The sequence below is a fragment of the Emydura macquarii genome, unplaced genomic scaffold (assembly GCF_026122565.2).
Source record: "Emydura macquarii macquarii isolate MOO-44397 ecotype Brisbane River unplaced genomic scaffold, CSIRO-AGI_Emac_v2 contig_2473, whole genome shotgun sequence".
Taxonomy (NCBI): domain Eukaryota; kingdom Metazoa; phylum Chordata; order Testudines; family Chelidae; genus Emydura; species Emydura macquarii.
This window is the reverse complement of record NW_027132610.1, coordinates 5,669,923-5,690,562: the sequence shown is the minus strand read 5'-3', so window position 1 is coordinate 5,690,562 and position 20,640 is coordinate 5,669,923. Positions and strand designations below refer to the sequence as shown.

At 38.0% G+C, this 20,640-nt stretch overlaps 1 protein-coding gene across 3 annotated transcripts in view; it reads left to right on the top strand.

The window, feature by feature from the left end:
- SACS (sacsin molecular chaperone) overlaps positions 1 to 20,640 on the top strand; it is a 118,616-nt gene that overhangs the window by 84,331 nt on the left and 13,645 nt on the right. For all 3 annotated transcript variants that reach the window (XM_067562873.1, XM_067562874.1, XM_067562872.1), the window contains 3 exons: positions 2,321 to 2,467; positions 3,826 to 5,308; positions 10,779 to 10,870. In XM_067562873.1, coding sequence (XP_067418974.1) covers positions 2,321 to 2,467; positions 3,826 to 5,308; positions 10,779 to 10,870 — 1,722 coding nt within the window. The remainder of the gene's footprint in view (positions 1 to 2,320; positions 2,468 to 3,825; positions 5,309 to 10,778; positions 10,871 to 20,640) is intronic.

The window sequence follows — 20,640 nt, the reverse complement described above, 5'->3', positions numbered from 1 at the left end:
TTTTTAAAAGGCGTGCTCTAGTTTAAACAGGAAGGAAGTTCTATAACCTGTGATATAGAGGTGGTTAGAGTTGATGATCACAGTGGTCTTTTCTGGACTTGGAATCTATATACCGTGTAGGGGGCTGATGATATCATGGTGTGAAAGTGCTATTGCACTCCTGCAACTGACACAGCTTTTCTATACGGTTCTACAGTTTGATGATGGAGGTGCCAAATCCTGTAAGTATGAATGCACAGAGGCAACTTTACTGACGATGGTTGCTTACTACTAAATATAGTTCTTTGAGGGCATTGCTTCTGTGTATTTCAGATTACCTGCCCACTTTCTCTTCTTCCTCGGGGCTCACATATTTTAAGGCTAGAAGGGACCATTAGATCTTCTAGTCCAGCAGTTCCCAACCTGAGGTGTGGGACCCCCTTCAGGGGGCGCCAAAGATTACAGGGGGTCCATGAGGCTTCAGTAATTTGAGGTCATTTAACCCTATGAGCTCTGCACCAGCTGCAGCAGCCTTGAGCTCCATGCTTGCTGGAGCGGAGGAGCAGCCCCCCCAGCCCTCCACTGGCCAGGCAGCCGGCTGGAGAGGAGCAGCCCCAGCCAGTCGGGGCCTGGAGCCAGGGCCTGCCTCCAATATCCTCAGTCCATGAGGGACGGGAAGAGGCGGGGCCAGACGGGGCGTGCGGTGACGGCTGCACTGGGGAAGGCTTAGCTTCATACTCAGATAAGAGTAATTTATTATTATTATTATTATTATTATTTATGTTTTTAGTGTTATTATTATTATTATCATTATATGTGTTCATAGGGATTATAAGTGTTTGTGGCCGGTGAAGGGAAGGGTTGAGGGGCGTGTTTTACTTAGTGTTAACCAGTGGGGCTTTCACTCAAAAAGGTTGGGAACCACTGAGGTCTAGTCTGATCTCCATTATAACACAGGCTGTAGAATTTCATCCGGTTACTCCTGTATTGAGCCCAGTAACTTGTCTGACTAAAACGTATTTTCCAGAAAGGAATCCAGTCTTGATCTGAGGAATTCAAGAGAGAGAGAATCTGCCACTTCCCTTGGTAGCTTGTTCCAATGTTAATCACCTTCACTGTTAAATATGTGTGCCTAATTTCTAATTTGAATTTGGCTGGCTTTAATTTGCAACCAATAGATTCTTGTTTTGGCTCTCTCTGTTAGATTAAAAAACCCTTTAGTACTCAGTCTCTTGTCCCTGTGAAGGTACTTACACACTATAATTAAGTCATCTCTCAAACTTCTTTTGATAAACTAACCAGATTGAGCTCTTTTAAGGCAATTTTCCAGCCCTCCAATTCTTTTTCTTGCTCTTTTCTACACCTTCTCCAGTTTTTCAACATTTGTTTTAAAATGTGGACTCCAGAACTCTATGTGATATTCCAGTATTGATCTCATCAGTGTCATATACAGATGTAAATTCATCTCCATACTCTTAGTTACTACTCCTCTTTTATACATCCAAGAATTGCAGTAGCCTTTTTTGTCACAGTATCATACCGGGATCTCATGTTGAGTTGTTTGTCAGCTCTGACCCCTAAAGCCTTGTCAGAGTCCCTGCTTTCCAGGATACAGTCCTCCAGTCTGTATGTATTCTTTGTTCCTAGATGTATGACCTTGTATTTGGCTATATTAAAATATATTTTGTTCAAATGGACTCATCAAGTGATCTAGATTACTTTGTATGACTATCCTTCCCTCATCATTTTCCACTCTGCCAATCTTTGTGTCATTTGCAAATTTTATCAGCACCGATTTTGTATTTTGTTCTGCGTCAGTAGGATTCTGATTATTGAAGGAATTGAGGTTGTTGGGGCCACACAGCTCTTTTATAAGCTAGGCTCAGAACATTCAGTGTTATAAGAGGATTTTTGTGTGACCCCCATGGTCACTGCTTTTCTGAAGTTTCCTGAAGCTCTTCTTAATGTGACCTTCATTTGTCTTCTGTGACAGAAAATGGTAAGTAGTGAACAAAAACTATATGGTATGTGCTAAATTTTCATGGAATCTAAAATAATCCAAGAAATCAGTTGATGGACTTGTGTCTCTGAAGAGAAAGAGAAGAAATACGTTGTTTAGGATTTTATTTTACAGAAATCATCTCTGGGGAAAGTCCAAACAGATTTTAGTTTCATTTCTCCCATACTAGTTTGAGTTACAACTTCCTCATTAAATTTGCACATCCATAGTTACATTTCAAAAATGCTTTCTTGATTTAGTAAGTTTACTTCCTGAAAACTAAACAGGTGGACCAAGTGTGTTCTTTTTGAATTGCCTTATGTGTGCCTGTTTATATTTTAGGGCCAGCACTTTATGTATACAACAACGCAATTTTTAGCCCTGAGGACTGGCATGGCATACAGGAAATAGCAAGAAGCAAGAAAAAGGATGATCCCCTGAAAGTTGGAAGATTTGGAATTGGGTTCAATTCAGTTTATCATATAACAGGTACTGTGTCTAGCTCCTTTAAAAATAAAAATATGAACATAAAAGATTTGTTTAATCTCATATGCACATCAAACATAAAGGATGCTGGCCAGGTATTTTCGGTGTGAGGTCCTTAATTTGGAATGCACTTCATCCACCCGTGGTCCCTCAAAACCAAGCTTTTTTTAATCTTCTTCTATAAAGTCCATATTTTTTCCAAGCTTTTGGAGGGAATGTAGGCTGAGAATTTGAGGGTTTTTTTTTTTTTTGTATTGTCATTATATTTGCCGGTGATTTCAAGGTGGGGTGAGCAGTCTTCTGTGTTGTATTGTTATTTGAATTGTGCATTTTTAGTTTATATAATTGATGCCTGGAACATAGGATGGATGCCTAACGAAGACTTTTATAAATTTAAATAAGATACAATAAGTGAAGACTGAAGCTTTGTGCAGTTTGATTTTTGCACTGTATGTATTTAAGGGAAATGTGAAATAGAGATCAATAAATGATAATTTTGTCTCATACCAAAAAAGTATTTTTCCATGGTATAACCATAACATCACATGCAAACTTACTGTTCAACAGAAGGATGTTCACATTGATTATATAAAGCAAAATTACCCTAACATACTGCTAACGAATCATTATGTGTTCTTCCACAAGTTGGCAACACTTAACTGTGGACATCTTTTTTTCATTTGGATCTTTTATTACTGCAAGGTGCTTCCTAAATTCTGTAGGATTGTTTTACCATTTCATTTGGTAGTCCTTTCTTCCATTCATATATGTGCATTGAATTAGCAAGCTCTAGGTAGAAATCTGGATGCTGATTTCTGCCTCCTCCTCTTAAAATTTTGTACATTTTTGACTTGCACACCTAAAAATGTTGCATTCAGTGGACTTATTTTTATTCTGTTGTGGTTATGCCATATGGAAAGATTAGTAGTTATTCATTCTTTTGGATATATCAATATAATAGTGAATTATTATAATTCTGAGAAGATGGCATGGCAAAAGAAAGTCAAGCATAAATAATTTGTTTTCAATATCTACATAGTATTTAGTTGCTGAGATTAATGTGTCAAATCTTTGGTCAAATAAAGTTGTGTCCTTTGTCATTTATCTCTGTTATGCCTTCCATAAGCTTATCCTACATCATAAAATATTTTTACATAGTATTTTATTTAATACAGTATGAAAAGTCCTCCATTTGTAATATTCGGTTTTTGATAAATTAGGGCAATTTATAATTTTAAATGTACAATTTAAATAGTTGTAATGGCTGAAGCTGTTTAAGATATGGATAATGTAGAATATTTTTGGTTCATTCATATTTGCTGTTTGTGGTTATTCATATTTGTTGGATTTCACTTGTGCAGATGTCCCTAGTATCTTCAGTGGTGACCAGATTGGAACGTTGGATCCCCATCAAACACTTTTTGGACCCCATGAATCAGGCCAGTGTTGGAATCTAAAAGATGACAGCAAAGAAATCAGTGAACTTACAGATCAGTTTGCACCATTCATTGGTGTATTTGGTAGCACTAAGGAAACCTTCAAGAAAGGAAACTTTCCTGGTACATTTTTTCGTTTCCCTTTTCGCCTACAGCCTTCCCAACTGAGTAGCAATCTGTACAACAAACAAAAAGTTCTGGAACTGTTTGAATCCTTTAGAGCAGATGCAGATACAGTGCTACTGTTCCTGAAAAGTGTGCAGGATGTTTCCTTACATGTTAGGGATGCTGATGGAATTGAGAGACTGGTTTTTCGAGTAACTGCTAGTGAGAACAAGGCCTTGAAACATGAACGACCCAATTCCATCAAGATTCTAGGAACTGCGATAAATCAGTATTGTAAAGGGGTTCCAAGCAACAGTGTAACATGTGTGACATATCATGTAAATATAGTCTTAGAAGATGAGAGTGTGAAGGATGCACAAAAAACATCTTGGTTAGTATGTAACAGTGTGGGCGGTCGAGGAATATGCAATGAACTAGATTGTTTGGCTGATGACTTGAAGTTTGTTCCTACTATTGGAATAGGTATGTCTTTATCAAGTAATGGGGAAGAAAAAGGAGCTGTAGCAGAGTTTTCAGGAAGAGCATTTTGTTTTCTTCCTTTACCTCCTGGCGAGGAAAGCAAGACTGGTCTCCCAGTTCACATTAGTGGTTTCTTTGGCCTGACTGACAATAGAAGGAGTATCAAATGGCGAGAATTGGATCAATGGCGAGATCCATCAGCTTTATGGAATGATCTCCTTGTGGCGAATGTTGTCCCAAAAGCATATGCCACTCTCATTTTGGAAGCTATTAAGCGAATGGAGACTGAGAAGAACTCGGATTTTCCTTTGTCAGCTGAGAGAATTTATAGACTATGGCCTGATAAGAACAAAATCAGGGTACACTGGAAATCAATCATAGAACCTCTGTTTAAAGAGTTGCTCCAGAATGCAGTTATTTATTCTGCTAGTAGTGACTGGATGAAGGTGGAGCAGGTGTGCTTCTCAGAAATGGATGACAGCTTGGAGTATACACAAACTATCCTCAACTACCTCCAGAGCTCAGGGAACCAGGTTGCTAAGGTACCAGCAAATATTGCTAGTGCAGTTCATCTTACTGTGTCTAGCTCTAAAACTGTGAAAAAAGTGACTCCTGCTGTAGTGCGGCAGGTGTTGAGGAAATCTGGACACACTGGCCCTACTGATGAAAAGCTTCATCTCTTGGAATTCGTGCTTACTGATGGAGTCTACAGTGAACTTATTGGTTTGGAGCTTCTGCCATTACAGAATGGAAATTTTATTCCTTTTTCCTCATCGGTGTCAGATCAAGATGTAGTTTACATAACCTCAGAAGATTACCCAAGGTATATTTAACATTTTACATGTTATATTTTGTTGAAACAGTTTTAATATTTTTAAGTCTTACAAACTGTCACCTGCTTATGAGTAGTGCATTTCGAATAAGCATACCACAGTTTTTAATGTAATAAAATAATGCATAAAAGCAACCTAAGATTAAATTTTATATACTTTTGCATTTGCAAGATTTGAAGGTTAGTTGCTGTCAGAATTTATAAATACTTTTTTAATCTTGATATAAAATATACAGCAAATAGCTTTTCTCAAACTAGCTTTCTTTTGAGAAACACAAAATAAGAGAAGGCTGAGAACATGCATCCTAGAGGAGCAGCAGTGCAAGGGATCTGATAGTGGCTTGTCTATGACTTTATTAAAATGAAAGCTTGAGATGACACTAGTCTTTTCCCACCGTCCTTTGCTGTTACTATGAGAGAGTTTTAAATTAAATACAGGGATGGCTAGTTTTACAAAACATAGGCTTTTTTAAAAAATGCATTACAGAGTCAGTGTAGTTAGTTGCTCCACATACTGGAGACAGTGACTAACTGTAATGGTACTGTACTTAAGATCATAAAATACTGCCTTATTTTTCCGTTAGACCTTTGTGTTATCACTTCTCTGAATACGGTTGAATCCACTAATATACATTATTTTTGGCACCTTATGAAAAACTTTTAAAACTATATATTGAAACCATTCTGCTCAATATAACATTTGAAATTCTCTTCCTTTATTTGCAGTTTTACTGTGGCATTGAAATAAGATCTTTGTCTTCAAGAACTTCTTTTTTTCTGATTATTTTTCTCCTTAAAATATTATTTCCTGTGTTTGACATACCTTTTTATTCCACTGCTGTTAACTATTAAATCACATTGAAGATTATTCTTCAAGTAGGGAAAAAGGAGCAGCAACATTAATGGCACTTCTGTGATGTTTTGGGTTTCAATCTTGACCAGTAAGGGGTTGTGTCACCACCTGCTCTGCAACTCTGGGTGCCTTAAACAGTATGCTGCTGTGGCTCACAGGTTCGACATCAACAGTCAATGTACAAGCATGTAGGTCACATTCTGGCTTCCATCGCCCAATTACTATTTGCAGCATGACACCAACACTCTTCGGGTCCAAATTTCTCTAGAACTGCCTCCCTCCAATATCCATCCCTTTCCTGGAACACTCTCAGAAGTCATTGAGTTCGTTGCTCCTTTAAAGAGACTACACACTTCAACTCATTCATTTAATTGGGGTTTAACAAACACACTTATTTCAATCATGGCACTGTGTTGGTTTATATTGAAATTAAAATAAGTTTATTAAACAATAAGTCATAAGTTTAAGTAATACCAAGTATAAAGAATAAAGATAGAAAGGGTTACAAGCAAACAAAAGTAAAAATAAGTTTCTAAGACTAAAACCTGATTTAAGTCTCTTGTTCAAAGAAGTGTTTCTCACCAAGCCTCTTTTTTAACATGGTTGTCCAGACTCTCTTAGTCCAAGATACTGGTTTTCCTTGTCTCTTCAGGTGGAGGATAACTTAGGGTTTCTCTGCCCCTCTCTTTATAGACCAGAAAAACTTTGAAAAGTCTCTCTCTCAAAGTTCATTGACCCTACTTCAAGAGGTAGGAAGTCTTGGGGGTACAGTCTCCATCCCCTGTTGAGATTAAGTGATCACTTTTCCTCCACTTGCTCTCCTGATGCTTTGTTTGCTGAGTATGCAATATGCTTTTCTTTGTCTTTGGTCACACTGAGTTCAGTCTATATGGGAGATATATTTAAGCAGAACCACATTTCTTTGTCTGGAAAAAACCTGCATATCAACTCCCCCTGACATGCCTGCTTTAAACACATTTTAGTTATAACTCCAGCATATTTGAATAATAATACATCACACAAAATTATTAATGACCTGTGAGTGAATAGTTTTCCAATGACCTTACTACATGACAATTTTTAGATACAGATTATAACAAGAATGAGTTGGGGTTTGCTGAGTATGTCAGGCCTGACAAGAGTTTTTGGCACAGAGTACTGAACTACTAGTGAGCCTCTGTGTCACACCTCCCTCTTGATGTTGACACCGTAGGATTAGCTACTGGCTACTCCATAAGTATCAGTTCAAAGTTCTCCTGAATCCATCGACTGTGGGGCACCTTTCCTGAAATTCATTGTTGAATTTCATCTGGCATTTTATTGCCCATTTTGTTGATAACTTCACAGTCAGTTTTGGACTTAATTATCTTGAGTAATTTTGTATCATGTGCAAATTTTTTGCCATTTCATTGTTCATTTCCTTTTCCAGATCATTTATGAATATGTTGAACAGCACACATCCCAATACAGATCCTTTTATTCCAACACCATTTTCCTATCTTTTAAGCAGTTACTGATCCATGAGAGGACCTTCTCTCTTATCCCATGACTCCTTACTTTGTTTCAGAGCCTTTGGTAAGGGACTTTGTCAAAGGCTTTCTGAAAGTCCAAGTACACTATATCCACTGGATAACCCTTATCCACATGCTTGTTGGCATCCTCAAATAATTCTGATTGGTAAGTCATGACTTCCATGTACAAAAGTCATGTTGACTCTTTGCCAACAAATTGTGTTTAATTAGTTTCTACTAGTTTAAATTAGTTTCTACCAGTTTGCCTGATACTGAAATTAGTCTCACCAGTCTGTAATTTCCAGGATTGCTTAGGGAGCCCTTTTAAAAAAAATTGGTATTACATTAGCGACTCTCCAGTCATCTGGTACAGAGGCTGATTTCAGTGATAGGTTACATACTATAGTAGTAGTTCTGCAATTTCATTTTTGAGTTCCTTCAGAACTCTTGGTGAATATAATCTGGTGATTTATTACTGTTAAATTTCTCTAAAACCTCTAAAACCTCTTCTATTGATACTTTATAGTGGGACAGTACTTTGGACAGTACATCTGATGAAGTGGGTTACAGCCCACGGAAACTTATGCCTGCAGAAATTAAATTTGTTAGTCTTTAAAGTGCTACAGGACTCTCGTTGTTTTTGCTGTATACAGACTAACACGGCTACCCCTCTGGTACTTTGGATTTGTTGCCCAAAAAGAATAGCTCTAATATGGGTATCTCCCCCACATCCTCTGCAGTGGAAATGGATACAAAGAATTCATTTAGCTTTTCTGCAGCATCTTTGTCTAACTTGAATGCTCTTTTAATACCTTTGTCATCAAGTGGCCGCACTGCCTGATTGGTGCGCCTCCTGCTTCTGATGTACTTAAAAATGGCTTACTGTTCTTTTTTTCCATCTTTAGCAGTTGCTTTTCAAATTCTTTCTTGGCCTGCCTTGTTATACCTTTACACTTAACCTTCCAGAGACTGTACTCCTTCCGATTATACTTACTAGTATGTGACTTCTAAATTTTAAAGGATGCCTTTTTGCCTCAAATGGGCTGTTTAGTCATAGTGGCATTCTTTTGGGCCTCTTATTGTCTTCTCTGATTTAGTGTATACATTTAGTCTGAACCTCTATTATGTTGATTTTTATATAGTCCCCATGCTACTTGCAGGCATTTAACCCTTGTGACAGATTCTTTTAATTTCCATCTAAACAAACATCCTCGCTTTTGTGTAGTTCCCCTTTTTAAAGTTAAACGTTATTGTGATGGGTTTTTTTGGTATTATCCTCCCTACAAGGACATTACATTTAATTACATTATGTCACTATTATCAAGCAGTTCAGCTACCTCTTCGACAGATCTTGTGCTCCACTTAGCACTAAATCAAGAATTACCTCTCTGCTTGTGTGTTACAGAATTAACAGTTCCAAGAAGCATTTGTATATGGTGTCTAAAAATATTACCCTGCATCAATCTTTGCAGTGATGTTTACCTAGTCAATATGAGGTTGAAGTCACTCATGATTATTGTGCTTTCTGTTTTTGTAGCCTCTCTGACTTCCCTTTGCATTTCACAATCACTGTCAAATGTTAGTCTTTTTATTCAGGCATGGAATTTCTATTTATAGAGATTCTATGGTATAGTTTGTTTAATTCAAGATTTTTACCTTATTTGACTCTGTGGTTTCCCTAAAATATAATGCCAGTCTCCCACCAGCACAAGCTACTCTGTCATTTCTGTAGATTTTATACCCTGGTATTACCATGTCCCACTAATTATCCATCAAGTTTATATGATGCCTATTATAGCAATATCCTCAATTTAATGCTAGGCATTCTAGTTCAGTCATTTTAGTATTTAGACTTCTAGCATTTGCATATAGGTACATTTTGTCAGTATTCAGTTGCTTGTCTTCACGTGTTACATTTAAATAGGAATCTGTTACATTTTACTGTTCCTCACTGCCTCCTACCTCCACTTTACCAACTTCTTTCCTATCCTTTTTACTAGTATATGTAGTTCTCTAATAAATTCATCTTTGAGGGATATCTCTGCCTCAACCGTGTGCTCCTGTGCACCTGTTGGCTTTTCCCTAGCCCTTAATTTAAAAATTCCTCTACAACTTTAAACATTTTACAGGAGTGCCAGTAGTCTGATTACATTTTGGTTAAGGGGGAGCCCATCCCTCCTGTATAGGCCACTGCTTCCCCAAAAGGTTCCCCAGTTCCTAATAAACCTAAATCCTTCCTTCTTACACCATCATCTCCTCTACGCATTGAGACCTTGTAATTCTGTTTGTCTTACTGGCCCTGTATGTGGAACTGGAAGCATTTCAGAGAATGCTATCATGAAAGTTATGGACTTTAATCTCTTACCAGCCTATATTTGGCTTCCAGAACTTCTCTCTTATCTTTCTCTAAATCATTGGTACCTACATGTATCATGACCACTGGCTCCTCCTCAGCATTACCTATAAGGTAATATAGGGTAACTTCTTAGGCTGTGTATGCTCTATTTCTAAAGGACTTAAAGTGAAGTTATATTAGTCTTACAACATTGACATGAAAATAGACCATCTGAAGCATAAAATCTGCTCACCCAACCTTTCCCCCTGGTTATTGGTGGTTTACAGTTATTTGGCGGTGGTGGTTTCACAGCCAGGAAGAGCGCAGTCTGACTTTCAGGTCCCAAGTGGAGTTTTCAGTGCTAGCAATTACATATCCTATATCTTTATACTTTGATAAGAGTACACTGAGAGACATAGAACCCTAGGAAGCTATTTTAAAAGTCTCTTTCTAGAGTATTATTACATTAAAATCAGTCTGAATGTCTTCAGGTTGTAAACCTGGTATCTTCAATAAGAACTCTCTTAAACAACCTGTCAAAATTACAAAGTAGTTAGAAAATTAATTTTCTTAAGATTCTCTGTTGCTGTATACATATTTTGTTTTTGTAAGAAAATACTGCAAAAGGAAAACTTTTCAAAATATATAGGCAAGTACATGTATAACTTGTTTTATAGTATTTGTAACTATTGAACTACAACATGAATGACTTGGTTAAGGATGCTGAGATCCATACTTCTTTGTTTTCAATGGCATGCTTAGGTCCCTCTTCCCAGGCCTTGAAGGAAGATTACTTTCTGATGACCTGAAGCCTCAAGTTCTAACTGCTTTGAAGGAAGCTTCCAAAAGCCGAGGTAACATTCAGAATTTTTGTGGTCTTATCCTTACAAAGAAAATAGATTGATAATGATAAGATTAAGAAGAAATTGTGTGGTTTGTCATTTTTTTTCTTAATTTCAATTTGAATAAGGATACTTCAGGGAGGCTGATTTAAAACCCACATTTGAAAACCTATCATTTTTAAGGCTAAACTGAGCATGCAAAATCTGCTAAACTTCTCATACAAAAATAGACACAATTTACAATCTGAATTCAAAATAAACACAAATGTTCATCAAAAACTGGCAAAAAGGAAGGGGAAGAGAAGAAGGATGAAGATTTACAATATAGTAGTCCATGGATACTCAGTAAAGCGCACTCAAACCTTGATGTTTCAGATTTTTTTTTAAATTGGTATTCCCCTCACAGGACTGTCATGTTTCCTACTCCAGCTAATGTGTTCGAATGTGCGCACGTGTGCATACATTAACAATCAATAACAGTACCAGCCTTTGGGTTATGGTGGACATGCCCTGACCTCGCATATTGTGAAAGATTAGATTAATAGATTTTTAAGACCAGAAGAGACCATTGATATCAGAATAGCTGATAATCTGCATAACATAGGCCAAGTAATTTCACTGAATGAGTGGTGTGTCAAATTCATAACTTATGGTTGAGCTACAGCTTATCTTTTAGAAAAACATCCGATCTTGATTTAAAGACTTCAAGTGACAGAGAATCCACCATGTCTCTAGGTAAATTGTTCAGTGGTTAATTACCCTCGCTGTTAAAACTGTGTGCCATATTTTTAGTCTGATTTCATGTGGCTTCAGCTTCCAGCTATTGGATCTTGTTATGCCTTTGTCTGCTAAATTAAAGAGCCCTCTACCATTAGAAATCTTCTCTCTACATAGGTACTTATAGACTAATCAAGTCAGATCTTAACCCTCTCTTGGATAAATTAATTAGATTAATTTTATTTAATTTCTTTTTGTAAAGCAGGTTTCTCAGACCTCTAATCATTCTTGTAGCTCTTTTCTGTAGTTTTCTGTTTACTGGTAGTACTGAAAAATTGCAAAATAAAGGCTAACCAAAATGGTCTACAATTTTTTTTTCACTTAAACTAAGTCATTTGTTGGGCCTGGACTAGATTAATAAAATGTGGAGGAAGTGATCATGCCTCTCTTTATAACCTATCACCCAGTGGCTAGCTCATTCACCCAGGATATGGGAGACCTGGATTCAGTTCCCCTCTCTACTTAATGTGGAGATGGGATTTGAACTTGAGTCTCCCATCTCTCAGGAAAGTACCTAACCACTCAGTCACTTCTGTTGAAGCTGTTCCACTGTGTGTACATGATCAATCACTGGAGCAGGAGGACAGAAATCTAGGTCTTCCATATCCCAGATAAGTGCCCTAACCATTCTAATTCTTTCTCTGAATGAGTATTTAATTACTTATACATGGTCCAGCAGCTCCTGCCTCAGCAGAGGGGGACTAGACAAGACAAGAAAAGCTGGAGCTGTGTGAGGACACCTTGAATAATGGTTCACCTCATTTTCTAATGCTGTCTGTTTAATCTGTATCTCTCCAGATGTTTTGTCCTGATTATTGAATTTACAGTTTTTTGCAATAGGGAAATTATTTACATCATTGTCATATTTTGGCTCTTTCTGTGATGTATTTATACAAGTACATACATCATCATCTTTTACATCCTGTGTTCTTATTTTCAACCAGTCCACCCGATATTTAGCAGTTGTCCTTTCTATTGTTTCATCCTACTAGTATTGCTGCTGAGAAAACACATGAACATTCTTGTTCATGAATGTGATGGGTAGACTTCTTCTGTAAAACATTATATTCCTTTGATCATTCTTCTGAACCGTAGAGTGGCCACCTTCGCTCTTTGGACTCTTTTGCCATAAATTGCTTTTCTTTCTAAGGCGTTTACATAGTCATAATGTATATATGATACTGTAAGACCTGTGCATTTCTCTTTTGACTGGGTCTAAAATCTCAGCTGCCAATAATTTTCCCCACGTGACTATACAAATATACAAGAAATATATTCTTATATTTTCTTTCAGAAGGTGGGGTGGATTCCACCAGTGGTGTTGCTCAAAAAGATCCAAATCCATTTTTACTCCATAAAGCATGTTCTTTTATTGCAAGAAGCATATTGTTACTTTTATATTTAGCATAATTGTGTATTAATCATCAGCATTTGAATGTTTTCTAAAAAATGGATTTCATTATATTCTAGCCCAACAGCTTCTCTGGGGATTTTCAGGTAGGATTGCTGACTGAATATTTTACTGGATTGAAGTGTGGCATTTGTGTGCCTTTGATGATTAAATGTTCTCTCTGCCTTAGCTTCCATGTAAACAGAAACTGGATAACTTACACAATTAAACACAGTTGGCAAAAAACAGGGAAAAAAAAGCCTAATAATTGAGAAGTTGATAGTGTTAGGACTCATTGTATAGAAAAAATAACATTTTAATTAAGTTATATTAATTAATTAATGCTACATTGTTTAAATAAACCAGTGCATCCTGTGAAGATTTTCAGAATTTCTAAATGGTATCAAATTTTTATTCTGTAAATTTCGCATAATAATTTGAAATGTCAATAACTGAGCTGCATGTTTAAGGTGTGAGGGCTGTACATTCTAGGAGCTTCCTGCATTTAAAGAATTAATTGCAAGTAGCTATACTGTAATCATTAATCTACAGCATGAACATTTCTTTCTTATATTAACTTTTTATGTTCAATGAATATTTAAGAGCTTGCACTAAAATAATAGGATTTTAGTTTCAATTCTAGGAGGATTTCCGCCTCCCTGCCCATCAGCCTTAGATTTCTGTCCCTTCTGCTAGTGCTGCTCTCTTTTTCAATACTGCAGCACCAAGGAGGGGAGTAGCTTTTGACAGCCTGAAGGAAGGAAAACTTAACTGCTTCCAAAGAAGTCTTGTTACCAACTTCCAAACTAGGAAGCAAATAGGTGGGAGTGGTAGTGGTCTCTTTCCCTCTGACCATCCTGTTGAGACTTTGAAAGGAAGTGGAAAGAAGTGGGGTTTTAAGCTCTTGCTGAGCACACTGATAGCCCCACTCTGCAAAGTCAGATTGTCCTCTGAGATTATGGGAGATGGCTGAAAAGTGTGCAGTATTGCAACGGCACACAGAATTTAAAGACCTGTATTATCATACTTTTGTATATATACAATTTGTATTCTCATCAGTATTCAATTCCACATGACTGCTGTGATAGCTTCATGCTTATCAACAAAGACGATTATATGATCACATACCTAATTTACCTGTTCCTATATGTATTTCAAAGATAGGAAAAGGAATTCTGCTAGCCCATATAATATTATGTATGACTGTATGTAGGATAAATTCTTCTTCATGTTGTAATCAGTAACACAGAAACAGTTTTTGTCTGAATGGAAGTAGTTCAACTTTATATACATATTATGGGGTCATAGGTGCCTTAGAAATACCTCAAAGATAGCCTTAAGCACTGAGAGGGTGAGATAGTTATTGCATTATCCATAGTAAATGTTACATAGGAAAATGTAAAAAGATTGTTTGTGCTTAATGTTGAAAAGAAGACCTCATTTTTTTACTGAACATATTAGACATACCATCAATTTGAAAATCAGTGGTGCTTGAAAATGTACTTTCTGTATGCAGTGTTGTATCTCATCCAGTGCAATAACTGCCCGAAAAGCAACGATATGGGTGAAACCAGATAATCACTATGCTCTTGAATGAACTCACACAAGAAGATGATAAAAGACAAAAATGTCATATAACTTGTGAGTGAACACTTTTTGATGGATGTATCCTGCAGTTCCTTGGGGGAACTTCCTTAGTCCTCTCTATGCTGACAGTCTGCAGTGCAATATGTTGCAAAAGGAAGTCATATCTCCCTTTGCAAACAGCAGCAGCTCAGTTTGTTTTCTGAATTCCGATTTGCAAGCACACTGTCAGAGAGCCTTCAGGTTTTTCAATGGAGACCAATCTAATGAAGTCTTTTGCAAAGCAAACTGCTTCTCGATCATGTGAGCATAGCCATATCTTGATGATTTGTGGTATGAGGCCAGTAAAACCGTGGACTTCAGCAAAAGCATAAGGAATGACCATGCATACCAATAGTTAACCTAAAAGCTGGCAGCTCTGGATTTTTCAGACAGATGGTCAGTGCACAGAGCGAATTAAGAGGCTAAAGAGTGAATACAGGAAGACCTAGAATAAGAATCACAACTCAGGAAACTCGCCAATGACATGCCCATTTTATGATGACTTTGATCAGGTCCTGGGCACTGCATCCAGCATAGACCCAACTGTGCTTCACGATGACATGGTGAGCCATGATGGATCACTGCTGACCGTGAATCCGGCATGGGGACTGATTGCAGCCAGCAACAGGCTCCCAGCCAGGATCATGAAGTGATTCTTTAAATGAAACAAGTCCCAGACCAGGCTGTGGAGCAGGATCAACAGCAAAATCTCAATCCCTACTTGGAGGAGCTGTTTGAGCCCCTTGCCCACAAGGAACAGACCTCTGCTGAGAACATGATGGAGACAGATGCCACGCTCAGGTCCCGGTAAGTCTATGATTCAAATTAAAAGTCTATTATTACTGTAATGGGAGGGATTTCCCATTAAAGAGCAATGCAAAAATGCTAAGTCTCAGTTACCAGCATTTGGCCAGTAATGGTGGATTCTATCACAGTGTCTAGGCATACTCCCCTTCCCTCTCTGCACCTTCCCCAATAAATTTGGAGTTCAAAATGATGAATTAGAATTTGAGACTTTCAAACACAGCTGTAAAGGCTATTTTAATTGTCAAATCATAGAGATTTGCTACGGTCATTCTTGTTTTCCTTTGATATTTGGAAATTTGCAATTCTGCAATCACTCTTCCTGGGTCTATGAAGCTGTCTGTAAACAGTGAACTGAGTATGTGTGTTTGGGAAACAGTATTCTGTTTCCAAATCTAGTCAGTTTCATTTAGTGATAAGCCATGCAGGAGTGGATTAAAGCTGTAGATTTCAGAGAATTTTCTTTGCAGCAATAACAGGGTAAGTGATGTGTGCTCTAAAACAGCATCATGTTTATTCCATCATAGATTAGGACCCAGACCTGTCTTCTGATAGCTGCGAACTTTTCCTGAAGCAGGATCTTTAGATAGTTTGTCACATTGTGGGGAAGAGCATATTTTCTAGCCCACTCCCTCAAATAGCTGATTAGTCCACTCCACTCATGAATATGCTGTTGTACACTATTCATTTGAATACTTCCAGCAGTCTGGAATAACATCTTTCTTTGCCAATAGGGCACCACAAGAACTTCTTTGCCTTCCAAAATATTAAAGGCCCGAAATGTAAGAAAAAGCATTTTGCTGCAAGGGCGCTGTACACCCCTCATATGGCAATTAGTTAGGAAATTTTAATGAAGCAATTTTAATTTTAAAATGACCATTGCCTCTGCATTTCTGTAACTATGGATAACAAGGCTTTGTCAAGAGACAATGTAAAGACTGAGCATCCCTTTCACAATATGTGTAGATTCACTTTAGAATTGTTACATTTTATGTCTTTGACATTCCACAGTTATTAATGTAATTTTTTGCTTCTCCATAGATCTACTTTAAACAAAATCCCTCTATTTCTTGTCCTATTTCAGGACTCTCAACCTATATTGCCTTCTGTTCTCCAGGAACTCCATTCCTGGCCCAGCGTATCCTCAGGACCATTCCAAAAAGAAGTTTTTCTGTGAAGAACTCATGGTCGATGTTCCTGAGAGGACAGTCCAGCAGGTCCAGCATCATAAGAAGAGGGGAGAAAGATTGGAAAAACAGTATGCTGACAGGCAGGCAAAGAGGCTGAGGCTCACTGATAGCTGGAGACAGGTGTTTCAGCGAGGGAACAGGTGCTTGCATATCAGTTCCTGGAACAGGAATGGCAGCTAAGGAAGGAGGACAGAGCCCAACAGAGAGAATGTTCCAGCAACTTCTGTCTTAATGGCTGCAAGAGCACTGGCTCTTGCTGCTTCTCCCACAGTAAGGCATGATACCCCAGCAACAGACCCTAAGCCCAGCAGTAGTTTGCACAACTCTGTCAGGAAGCCCATGCATTCAGGACTCATAAGCATCTGGGCTGGGCAAGTAAACCCTGTGCAGACTTACTTCTTCCATCTCCTTCAGTGGAAACCTCCACTCCTCTCCCCTGCCACAAAATGAGGGCTAACCATGTAAAGAAGGGAAAGGAGAACTTGGGGTTAGGGGACATGCTGTGATAGGGGGATCGTGTTGGGTTTTATTTCCTGCCCTTTCTTTTTGGCTGTTTGATGTTGTAATGGCAATTGGCCTGCCCAAGACTGTGTGAGTGGTTTACTGTTTTCAGACCTGCTTGCAAATAAAACATGTTATATTTTCAAGAAAGTTTATTGCTATCACTACATCAAACAAACAGAATTTGAGATACTAAAAGTAAAAGCATATTATTAAGGAGTAATTAAGCATTAGTAAGCAAACTATTCCTCTATTTGCTGCCCCCCCCAACACAAATTTATTCATCATGTCATTCTGATTTAAATTGCATAGCAATCAAGATCCCTCCACCCCCCCAACCACTGTCCCTTGCCAAAAAATGAGCCAGTACCTGTCCCTCCCTGCACATTCGTACAGGTACTATTCACCCTCTTCCATTGGGCCATGCAAGTCCATAATGTGAACACACAAAGTATCCCTTACTTCTGCTGCCCAGGTGCAACCAGCTCCCACAGTGGTAGCTGCATTTTCTGGCTAAGAGTGCCAGTCCAGTGTCCCCTTTCTTTCATAAGTCCATTCAGGAAGAAATGCCTTATCTCTGGTCTCTAGGTTGTGAAGAGCACAGCAAGCCACAGTAATGAGGACAACATTAATTACACTGACATCTGAATGGATTTGTAAATACCTCCAACACGATATTAATCTGCCAAAATGACATTCAACAACTATTCTACACATGCTGAGAGTGTAATTAAACCTTTTTTTTTGGCCAGAATACAGTTTCATAAGCCAAGTCAAAAGAGGATATGTGGGGTCCCCCAGGTTAACAGTGGGGACAGTAAGGTCATTTATGTCATTGTCAGTGGGTAGGAATAGTATCTCAGCCTGTTCAAGAATGTAGACTACTGAGCGGCAAAAAACTGTACTGAACTTTTCCTGAACAGCCCATATTGACATTCATAAATATGTGTCTGTGGTCCACTAGTGCCTGCATAACAGTGGATTCAATTTATGTACTCATGCTCCTTGAGAAGGGCAATCTACGAGCACGAGTCCCATCACTAGCACTGCCACGGTTAGGAAACCCCATTCTCTCAAAGCCAGCAATTACCTTTGGATACCTTTAATGTCTGCCACATTAGGGTAAACCACACACCTGACTGCCTCAGTTACCTCTGCCACCACTTTACCCACAGTCGACTTTCCAATCCCAAACCAGTTGGCAATAGTTTGGTGTAGCCACAAGTACAGCATCCCGCTTCTGGATTGGCAAAGGTGACTTGTGTGTCGTCTTATGCTGGAGGGTGAGGATAAATTGCTCAAAGTTCCAGAAATGTGGCTTTCTTCATGAAAAGTTCTGGACTTACTGCTGATCATCCCAGGTCTGCATGACTGTGGTCCTACCAGTCTGTGCTTGTGGCCCTGTACCAGAAGCGGTGGTCTACATAGGGAGCATCACAGCTATGCCAATTATGCTGAACAGCATCCTGCCATTCAGAGTCTGTGACGCCAGTGTACTTCTCCTGCAGCTCCATCAGGAAATCAGTCAGGTACTTTTGATGGGATAGAAAACACTGCTGAAATGTCCACCAGCACCTCATGGATGCTCTGTCAGCTTCCTGACACAGGAGTGAAAGTGCAAGCAAGAGAATTTCATCCAATGGACTTCCTCCACATTGCTGGTTCTGGTAGCTGGGAGTACACAGAACAAAATGACTTCTCAGAAGGCTTTGTAGTCTGACAGTTCAAATTTCCTGTAATATGCAGGGTGTGCAGTAGAGTTTTCCCACAGTGCAACACATTTCTAAGGCTAGAGCATCAACATTGTGAAGGACGAGGCGTAAGGCACTCTGTGATATGGTTACTTTGACTCAAGTCTGTGCACTGCAGTATGGATACCTACTAACCCTAGGTTTACATTGCTGTATAGACATAGTTCGTGTAAGCTTAAAAGTTTCTCTCTTTCTCAACAGAAGTTGGTTCAATAAAAGATACTGTCTCACCCACCTTGTACTTTTTATAGTTACAAATAACATGTAAGATTGATGAAATGGAAAGAAATTAGCAAATTTTTTCTTGTTGTGTTTGTGCTTGACGTTTCTCCCTTTCTGAGAAAACCCTTTTAAATATCAACAATCAAAAGAGCTAAATAAGAAACTTTGTAAAGGATTTTAAAAACATCCAGATGTACTATTTAAAAGACTGATTTCTATCTGAAAGAAAGTTTTTACAAAGTTTTTAAAATACTTACTGAACAGCTCATTATTTTAAGAAAAATACATATTAATATTACAGTTATTCATCCTCACCTCCTGTTTTTTCATGAACACCGTCTACTTAGTCTGCTACAGTATTACTTTGCACTTACATAGCATCTTTCACCCAAAGGTCTCAAAGTGCTTTGCAAAGCTAGGAACAGAGGGGCTAGATGACTAGCCCATGGTAACAGTGCAAGTTAGTGGCAGTGCCAGGACTGGTCCAAGTGTTGACAGTCTCCTGCTTTAACCACAGAAACAAACTCCTAATAGTAATACAAATTTAAATTGTCTATCAGTGAAATTTTTCAATTTTTACATTTACATGTGATGTAACTTGCTACTTCATGCTTGCTTTTTTCTGTTCTTTTTCTTTATTTTGGGCATGCATATTATATAAAATGACATTTTTGATAAAACCAATATTGATTAGTGCATATGAATACATATTATGTTGGAGAAATACATGATGCAGTATATTTTTATGTAATTATTACAAAATTGTCATTCAGACATTTCAGGATTGATTTGAGAATATAAGGATTAATGTAGTTTATTATATATATTTGGTAGGAAAGTAAAATGCTTTCATGATAATCTGTTACTGGATCTAGGTGTTTTACTTTTTGTGCCATCAAAACCAGATCCCCACAGCTAATTTGCTGTAATTGGACTACTGCTTTCAGGGAAACTGTTGTCAAGTGATTAGAGTAAGGGCCTCAAATTCAACATGGTGGGTCCTCCTACAGTTACTGCCACTGTCTTGCAGTATCATCATGGGAATTGATTAATTTTTCTGTGCTTCAGTTTACCCATTTGCCTACCTCAGAGGAAGTGTTGTAGGGCTTCACTATGATCTATTTATTTAGAATGCCAATTTATAGGTCAAAATATATTATTTTCAATAAAGATTCTGATTTATAGTAGAAATTTACACACACACACACACACACATACTTTTAACCTCAGATTTAGCAGTTTTATATAGTAGTTCTGTGGCTACCAAGTTGTTTTTTACTGACTGAAGGTTGACTGGAGCTTAGGCAAATACCTAGGATGGTCCTGCTGTTTGTTCTAACCACTAGGTTATACTTCACATCATTTCTAAACATAAAGAACTACTAATTGAATGGATAATGCAAATAAACAAAAAATTTCTCTGAGCCTTCCTGTTTGAGTTTAAGCAAGCATTGATTGCTGCCTTATTGTATTGTATTTATAGTTGCCTTATTGTATATATTGAAAATTAACCAAAGACTT